Source organism: Salvelinus alpinus, chromosome 8 (genome assembly GCF_045679555.1).
Source record: "Salvelinus alpinus chromosome 8, SLU_Salpinus.1, whole genome shotgun sequence".
Taxonomy (NCBI): domain Eukaryota; kingdom Metazoa; phylum Chordata; class Actinopteri; order Salmoniformes; family Salmonidae; genus Salvelinus; species Salvelinus alpinus.
The window spans coordinates 9,841,514-9,851,513 of NC_092093.1; the positions used below are offsets into that span (position 1 = coordinate 9,841,514).

General features: G+C 49.4%; 1 protein-coding gene across 1 annotated transcript in view; it reads right to left on the minus strand.

The window, feature by feature from the left end:
- The window catches only part of LOC139582537 (signal-induced proliferation-associated 1-like protein 1), a 246,065-nt gene that overhangs the window by 52,206 nt on the left and 183,859 nt on the right, over positions 1-10,000 (minus strand). The window contains exons 13-17 of the mRNA XM_071412624.1: positions 7,825-7,992; positions 7,602-7,708; positions 5,831-6,115; positions 2,270-2,413; positions 1,604-1,737 (exon numbers count right to left, since the gene is read on the minus strand). Coding sequence (XP_071268725.1) covers positions 1,604-1,737; positions 2,270-2,413; positions 5,831-6,115; positions 7,602-7,708; positions 7,825-7,992 — 838 coding nt within the window. The remainder of the gene's footprint in view (positions 1-1,603; positions 1,738-2,269; positions 2,414-5,830; positions 6,116-7,601; positions 7,709-7,824; positions 7,993-10,000) is intronic.

Genomic DNA, 10,000 nt, shown 5'->3' on the forward strand with positions numbered 1-10,000 from the left:
GCCCAATATCTTTCTGTTATACTATTACATCACTATGGCCCAATATCTTTCTGTTATATTATTACATCACTATGGCCCAATATCTTTCTGTTATATTATTACATCACTATGGCCCAATATCTTTCTGTTATATTATTACATCACTATGGTCCAATATCTTTCTGTTATACTATTACATCACTATGGTCCAATATCTTTCTGTTATACTAAGACATCACTATGGTCCAATATCTTTCTGTTATACTATTACATCACTATGGTCCAATAACTTTCTGTTATACTATTACATCACTATGGTCCAATATCTTTCTGTTATATTATTACATCACTATGGTCCAATATCTTTCTGTTATACTATTACATCACTATGGTCCAATATCTTTCTGTTATACTATTACATCACTATGGTCCAATATCTTTCTGTTATATTATTACATCACTATGGTCCAATATCTTTCTGTTATATTATTACATCACTATGGCCCAATATCTTTCTGTTATATTATTACATCACTATGGCCCAATATCTTTCTGTTATATTATTACATCACTATGGTCCAATATCTTTCTGTTATATTATTACATCACTATGGTCCAATATCTTTCTGTTATACTATGACATCACTATGGTCCAATATCTTTCTGTTATACTATTACATCACTATGGTCCAATATCTCTCTATTACATCACTATGGTCCAATATCTTTCTGTTATACTATTACATCACTATGGTCCAATATCTTTCTGTTATACTATTACATCACTATGGTCCAATATCTTTCTGTTATACTATTACATCACTATGGTCCAATATCTTTCTGTTATACTATTACATCACTATGGTCCAATATCTTTCTGTTATACTATGACATCACTATGGTCCAATATCTTTCTGTTATATTATTACATCACTATGGTCCAATATCTTCCTGTTATACTATTACATCACTATGGTCCAATATCTTTCTGTTATACTATGACATCACTATGGTCCAATATCTTTCTGTTATACTATTACATCACTATGGTCCAATATCTTTCTGTTATACTATTACATCACTATGGTCCAATATCTTTCTGTTATATTATTACATCACTATGGTCCAATATCTCTCTATTACATCACTATGGCCCAATATCTTTCTGTTATACTATTACATCACTATGGTCCAATATCTTTCTGTTATACTATTACATCACTATGGTCCAATATCTTTCTGTTATACTATTACATCACTATGGTCCAATATCTTTCTGTTATACTATGACATCACTATGGTCCAATATCTTTCTGTTATACTATGACATCACTATGGTCCAATATCTATCTGTTATACTATTACATCACTATGGTCCAATATCTTTCTGTTATACTATTACATCACTATGGTCCAATATCTTTCTGTTATACTATGACATCACTATGGTCCAATATCTTTCTGTTATACTATGACATCACTATGGCCCAACACTCTGCTTCTTGTCAGTGGTTTGATAGTATGTCTGGACATCACTGCAGACAACAATGTGTATATCTGGCAGTAGAAATAAAGCACTTTTCTTTCTATATTAGCAAACATCTTTCCAATTGGTCAATCTCACCTGTAGAACCTCTGTCGGGCCCGCCCCCTTCCTCCACTCTCGGCCAATTAGGTGTGGACTTGCCACTAGCCCCGCCTTCTCCTACCACCTGTCGCTCTGTAGACAGAGGGGAGTGTTGTCTGTGTTCTCCAAACCTAGAACACACACACACACACACACACACACACACACACACACACAATTTAATAAAAATGTTCGACATCATGTCGCCCAAAGAACATAACGTCAGACATGTCATTTCCTAGTAACACAACACAACATGTACTAACCATAATATAATTACAAAGATAAAGACAATTAATGTAAAGTAAATTAAAAAGAAGAGTTGTGGGCAGAAGTTGCTTCCTCTGCATGAACTAATTCATGGGCTACGTACCAAACGGCAAACTATTCCCTATGTAGGGAATAAAGATGCCATTTGCGACTAATGAAATTCACGGACAGAGCCGTGAGGAACTTGACGTTGGGCTTCTGTGTAACGGACACAAGCTGGTCAACAGGCACCACAGCGTTTTCAAACGGGGAAAAAACTTTAAAAAAAAACGAATTGTTGGATATAGTGCTTCATTCCTTTCCAATCATCTCCCATTTCAACATCTTCCTTAACTATTACATAAAGGGTTGTGTTACGTATGCTACAGACCATGAACACACTCCGTCTCTTACCCCTCAGGCATGGACTTCTGACTCTTCCAGTGCTGCGAGGTGTCAGTGGAGCAGGAGACGTTGGAGGAAGAAGAGCGGTTGTGAGGAGGACGACCCAGAGCCAGAGAGGAGACCAGAGTATAGTTCTCACTGCCCGGAGACATTCTGCAGGGGATGAGATAACACATTAAACCCTCTAACCCAGACCCTAGCCCAGACCCTGATCCTAGCCCAGACCCTGAGCCAGAGAGGAGACCAGAGCATAGTTCTCACTGCCCGGAGACATTCTGGAGGGGATGAGATAACACATTAAACCCTCTAACCCAGACCCTAGCCCAGGCCCAGAGCCAGAGAGGAGACCAGAGCATAGTTCTCACTGCCCGGAGACATTCTGGAGGGGATGAGATAACACATTAAACCCTCTAACCCAGACCCTAGCCCAGGCCCAGAGCCAGAGAGGAGACCAGAGCATAGTTCTCACTGCCCGGAGACATTCTGGAGGGGATGAGATAACACATTAAACCCTCTAACCCAGACCCTAGCCCAGGCCCAGAGCTAGAGAGGAGACCAGAGCATAGTTCTCACTGCCCGGAGACATTCTGGAGGGGATGAGATAACACATTAAACCCTCTAACCCAGACCCTAGCCCAGGCCCAGAGCCAGAGAGGAGACCAGAGTATAGTTCTCACTGCCCGGAGACATTCTGGAGGGGATGAGATAACACATTAAACCCTCTAACCCAGACCCTAGCCCAGGCCCAGAGCCAGAGAGGAGACCAGAGCATAGTTCTCACTGCCCGGAGACATTCTGGAGGGGATGAGATAACACATTAAACCCTCTAACCCAGACCCTAGCCCAGGCCCAGAGCCAGAGAGGAGACCAGAGTATAGTTCTCACTGCCCGGAGACATTCTGGAGGGGATGAGATAACACATTAAACCCTCTAACCCAGACCCTAGCCCAGGCCCAGAGCCAGAGAGGAGACCAGAGTATAGTTCTCACTGCCCGGAGACATTCTGGAGGGGATGAGATAACACATTAAACCCTCTAACCCAGACCCTAGCCCAGGCCCAGAGCCAGAGAGGAGACCAGAGCATAGTTCTCACTGCCCGGAGACATTCTGGAGGGGATGAGATAACACATTAAACCCTCTAACCCAGACCCTAGCCCAGGCCCAGAGCCAGAGAGGAGACCAGAGTATAGTTCTCACTGCCCGGAGACATTCTGGAGGGGATGAGATAACACATTAAACCCTCTAACCCAGACCCTAGCCCAGGCCCAGAGCCAGAGAGGAGACCAGAGCATAGTTCTCACTGCCCGGAGACATTCTGGAGGGGATGAGATAACACATTAAACCCTCTAACCCAGACCCTAGCCCAGGCCCAGAGCCAGAGAGGAGACCAGAGTATAGTTCTCACTGCCCGGAGACATTCTGGAGGGGATGAGATAACACATTAAACCCTCTAACCCAGACCCTAGCCCAGGCCCAGAGCCAGAGAGGAGACCAGAGTATAGTTCTCACTGCCCGGAGACATTCTGGAGGGGATGAGATAACACAGAATAGACATTAAACCCTCTAACCCAGACCCTAGCCCAGGCCCAGAGCCAGAGAGGAGACCAGAGCATAGTTCTCACTGCCCGGAGACATTCTGGAGGGGATGAGATAACACAGAATAGACATTAAACCCTCTAACCCAGACCCTAGCCCAGGCCCAGAGCCAGAGAGGAGACCAGAGCATAGTTCTCACTGCCCGGAGACATTCTGGAGGGGATGAGATAACACATTAAACCCTCTAACCCAGACCCTAGCCCAGGCCCAGAGCCAGAGAGGAGACCAGAGTATAGTTCTCACTGCCCGGAGACATTCTGGAGGGGATGAGATAACACAGAATAGACATTAAACCCTCTAACCCAGACCCTAGCCCAGGCCCAGAGCCAGAGAGGAGACCAGAGCATAGTTCTCACTGCCCAGAGACATTCTGGAGGGGATGAGATAACACATTAAACCCTCTAACCCAGACCCTAGCCCAGGCCCAGAGCCAGAGAGGAGACCAGAGCATAGTTCTCACTGCCCGGAGACATTCTGGAGGGGATGAGATAACACATTAAACCCTCTAACCCAGACCCTAGCCCAGGCCCAGAGCCAGAGAGGAGACCAGAGCATAGTTCTCACTGCCCGGAGACATTCTGGAGGGGTTGAGAGAACACAGAATAGACATTAAACCAGATCTGACCCAGACCCTAGCCCAGACCCTGACCCTAGCCCAGACCCTGACCCTAGCCCAGACCCTGACCCTAGCCCAGCCCCTGACCCTAGCCCAGCCCCTGACCCTAGCCCAGACAATGACCCTAGCCCAGACCCTAACACCTAGCCCAGACCCAGACCCTAGCCCCGACCCTAGCCCAGACCCTAGCCCAGACCCAGACCCTAGCCCAGACCCTAGCCCAGCCCCTGACCCTAGCCCAGACAATGACCCTAGCCCAGACCCTAACACCTAGCCCAGACCCTAGCCCCGACCCTAGCCCTGACCCTAGCCCAGACCCTAGCCCAGACCCTAGCCCAGACCATAGCCCTGATCCTGACCCTAGACCCTAGACCCTGACCCTAGACCCTGACCCTAGCCCAGACCCTGAGCCAGAGAGGAGACCAGAGCATAGTTCTCACTGCCCGGAGACATTCTGGAGCGGGGGTTACCAGAGAAGAAGAAACATTACATAAATCATTTGGAGATACAGAGAGAAGACGTTAACCCTCTCACCCTTTCCCCCCTCCCAAATTCAAAATAACTTTATTGACATGAAAGAAGAAATCTAATGTTGTCAAAGCAGGAATATTTTATTTCCTCCTGCCTCTCCCTCTCTCCCCTACCTCTCCTTTCTCCTCCCCCCTACCTCTTGGTATCCAGCGGCCGCCCATCACTACTAACACTGCGTGGTATAGCAGCGTTTCTCCCCTCCCTCCCTCCCTCCCTCCTCCCCCCCTCCCCTTCTCCTCCCCCCTACCTCTTGGTATCCAGCGGCCGCCCATCACTACTAACACTGCGTGGTATAGCAGCGTTTCTCTCCTCCCTCCCTCCCTCCTCTTCTCCTCCCTCCCTCCCCTTCTCCTCCCCCCTACCTCTTGGTATCCAGCGGCCGCCCATCACTACTAACACTGCGTGGTATAGCAGCGTTTCTCCCCTCCCTCCTCCCTCCCTCCCTCCCCTTCTCCTCTCCCCCTCCCCTTCTCCTCCCCCCTACCTCTTGGTATCCAGCGGCCGTCCATCACTACTAACACTGCGTGGTATAGCAGCGTTTCTCCCCTCCCTCCTCCCTCCCTCCCTCCCCTTCTCCTCTCCCCCTCCCCTTCTCCTCCCCCCTACCTCTTGGTATCCAGCGGCCGCCCATCACTACTAACACTGCGTGGTATAGCAGCGTTTCTCCCCTCCCTCCCTCCTCCCTCCCCTTCTCCTCCCCCCTACCTCTTGGTATCCAGCGGCCGCCCATCACTACTAACACTGCGTGGTATAGCAGCGTTTCTCCCCTCCCTCCTCCCTCCCTCCCTCCCCTTCTCCTCTCCCCCTCCCCTTCTCCTCCCCCCTACCTCTTGGTATCCAGCGGCCGCCCATCACTACTAACACTGCGTGGTATAGCAGCGTTTCTCTCTGGGCGTTCAGCAGACAGGGTCTTCCCCCCAGAGCTGCCCAGGCTGACGGCCCGGTTGGGGGTGTGCGGCTGGGGGGAGGCCGTCAGGGACTGCTGGGGGCTACTGGAGGTTCTCTGCCACTTGTTGTCTTTGTTGCGGAACGGGAACTTGTAGTCAAACGAACCACTCTCACCACTCCCCTTACACTCAACCACCGGGATACGGTAGAGCTCAGAGCAACCTCTGTAGAGAGAGAGAGGGGGGGAGACAGGGGGGGGGGGAGAGACAGGAGGGGAGGAAGAGACAGGGGGGAGGAAGAGACGGGGGGAGGAAGAGACAGGGGGGAGGAAGAGACAGGGGGGAGGAAGAGACAGGGGGGAGGAAGAGACGGGGGGAGGAAGAGACAGGGGGGAGGAAGAGACAGGGGGGAGGAAGAGACAGGGGGGAGGAAGAGACAGGGGGGAGGAAGAGACAGGGGGGAGGAAGAGACAGGGGGGAGGAAGAGACAGGGGGGAGGAAGAGACAGGGGGGAGGAAGAGACAGGGGGGAGGAAGAGACAGGGGGGAGGAAGAGACAGGGGGGAGGAAGAGACGGGGGGAGGAAGAGACAGGGGGGAGGAAGAGACAGGGGAGAGGAAGAGACAGGGGAGAGGAAGAGACAGGGGAGAGGAAGAGACAGGGGGGGAGGAAGAGACAGGGGGAGGAAGAGACAGGGGGAGGAAGAGACAGGGGGAGGAAGAGGGAGGAGGGGAGGAAGAGGGAGGGGGAGGAAGAGACAGGGGGGAGGAAGAGACAGGGGGAGGAAGAGACAGGGGGGAGGAAGAGACAGGGGGGAGGAAGAGACAGGGGGGAGGAAGAGACAGGGGGGAGGAAGAGACAGGGGGGAGGAAGAGACGGGGGGAGGAAGAGACAGGGGGGAGGAAGAGACAGGGGAGAGGAAGAGACAGGGGGAGGAAGAGACAGGGGGGAGGAAGAGACAGGGGGGGAGGAAGAGACAGGGGGGAGGAAGAGACAGGGGGAGGAAGAGGGAGGAGGGGAGGAAGAGGGAGGGGGAGGAAGAGACAGGGGGGAGGAAGAGACAGGGGGAGGAAGAGACAGGGGGAGGAGGGGAGGAAGAGGGAGGAGGGGAGGAAGAGGGAGGAGAGGGAAGGGGAGGAAGAGGGAGGAGGGGAGGAAGAGGGAGGAGGGGAGGAAGAGGGAGGGGGAGGAAGAGGAGGGGAGGAAGAGGGAGGAGGGGAGGAAGAGGGAGGAGGGGAGGAAGAGGGAGGGGGAGGAAGAGGGAGGAGGGGAGGAAGAGGGAGGAGGGTCAGGTAAGAAGCAGAGGTTAGACTCCACACACATGGTTGACATGTTAATGATGACCTCACAATCACTAATCTGACCATCACACACACACACACCAACCCCTCACACACACACCAACCCCTCACACACACACCAACCCCTCACACACACACCAACCCCTCACACACACACACCAACCCCTCACACACACACACCAACCCCTCACACACACACACCAACCCCTCACACACACACACCAACCCCTCACACACACACACACCAACCCCTCACACACACACACCAACCCCTCACACACACACCAACCCCTCACACACACACCAACCCCTCACACACACACCAACCCCTCACACACACACACCAACCCCTCACACACACACACACCAACCCCTCACACACACAGACCAACACCTCACACACACACACACCTGCGTGGGGTGGCGTCTTCGTGCGGGGGGATGATGACCACCCTGACGGTGACCGATGTCCTCAGCAGGTCGATCATCTGCTCGTGGGTCAGAGTCGCCACGGCAACCTTGACAGAATGGTTGATTTTATACGGAATACCATTATATGGTATTAATAATAATTTACAAACAAACACACGAGAATGATCAATGCAATGAAATCTACAACTTTAAAATGACATACCTTGCAGATTTCGACCAATCGGCTGCCCTGCCTCAGCCCGGCCTGCCAGGCGTATCCGTACGACTCCACCTCTGCCACGATGCCCTCGTAGTTGACATGGAAACCCAGCTGGCCCAGCCCGTTACGACGTAGCGTCATCTCAGATGTCTCACAACCCTTAGTCAGGTACTGGTGGGGAGGGATAGAGAGAGAGAAAGAGAGAGACAGAGAGAGAGACAGAGAGAGAGAGAGACAGAGAGAGAGACAGAGAGACAGAGAGAGAGACAGAGAGAGAGACAGAGAGAGAGACAGAGAGACAGAGAGAGAGACAGAGAGACAGAGAGAGAGAGACAGAGAGACAGAGAGAGAGACAGAGAGAGACAGAGAGAGAGACAGAGAGAGAGACAGAGAGAGAGACAGAGAGACAGAGAAACATACGACATTATAAAATCCATGTACACAAACAACAAGTGTGCGGTTAAAATTGGCAAAAAACACACACATTTCTTCACACAGGGTCGTGGGGTGAGACAGGGATGCAGCTTAAGCCCCACCCTCTTCAACATATATATCAACGAATTGGCGCGGGCACTAGAACAGTCTGCAGCACCCGGTCTCACCCTACTAGAATCCGAAGTCAAATGTCTACTGTTTGCTGATGATCTGGTGCTTCTGTCACCAACCAAGGAGGGCCTACAGCAGCACCTAGATCTTCTGCACAGATTCTGTCAGACCTGGGCCCTGACAGTAAATCTCAGTAAGACCAAAATAATGGTGTTCCAAAAAAGGTCCAGTCACCAGGACCACAAATTCCATCTAGACACCGTTGCCCTAGAGCACACAAAAAACTATACATACCTCGGCCTAAACATCAGCACCACAGGTAACTTCCACAAAGCTGTAAACGATCTGAGAGACAAGGCAAGAAGGGCCTTCTATGCCATCAAAAGGAACATAAATTTCAACATACCAATTAGGATCTGGCTAAAAATACTTGAATCAGTCATAGAGCCCATTGCCCTTTATGGTTGTGAGGTCTGGGGTCCGCTCACCAACCAAGATTTCACAAAATGGGACAAACACCAAATTGAGACTCTGCATGCAGAATTCTGCAAAAATATCCTCCGTGTACAACGTAGAACACCAAATAATGCATGCAGAGCAGAATTAGGCCGATACCCACTAATTATCAAAATCCAGAAAAGAGCCGTTAAATTCTACAACCACCTAAAAGGAAGCGATTCCCAAACCTTCCATAACAAAGCCATCACCTACAGAGAGATGAACTTGGAGAAGAGTCCCCTAAGCAAGCTGGTCCTAGGGCTCTGTTCACAAACACAAACACACCCCACAGAGCCCCAGGACAACAGCACAATTAGACCCAACCAAATCATGAGAAAACAAAAAGATAATTACTTGACACATTGGAAAGAATTAACAAAAAAACAGAGCAAACTAGAATGCTATTTGGCCCTAAACAGAGAGTACACAGTGGCAGAATACCTGACCACTGTGACTGACCCAAACTTAAGGAAAGCTTTGACTATGTACAGACTCAGTGAGCATAGCCTTGCTATTGAGAAAGGCCGCCGTAGGCAGACATGGCTCTCAAGAGAAGACAGGCTATGTGCTCACTGCCCACAAAATGAGGTGGAAACTGAGCTGCACTTCCTAACCTCCTGCCCAATGTATGACCATATTAGAGAGACATATTTCCCTCAGATTACACAGATCCACAAAGAATTTGAAAACAAATCCAATTTTGATAAACTCCCATATCTACTGGGAGAATTTCCACAGTGTGCCATCACAGCAGCAAGATTTGTGACCTGTTGCCACAAGAAAAGGGCAACCAGTGAAGAACAAACACCATTGTAAATACAACCCATATTTATGCTTATTTATTTTAACTTGTGTGCTTTATCCATTTGTACATTGTTACAACACTGTATATTTATAATGTAACATTTGTAATGTCTTTATTGTTTTGAAACTTCTGTATGTGTAATGTTTACTGTTAATTTGTATTGTTTATTTCACTTTTGTATAATATCTACCTCACTTGCTTTGGCAATGTTAACACATGTTTCCCATGCCAATAAAGCCCCTTGAATTGAATTGAATTGAATTGACAGAGAGAGAGACAGAGAGAGAGACAGAGAGACAGAGAGAGAGACAGAGAGAAAGAGAGAGAGAC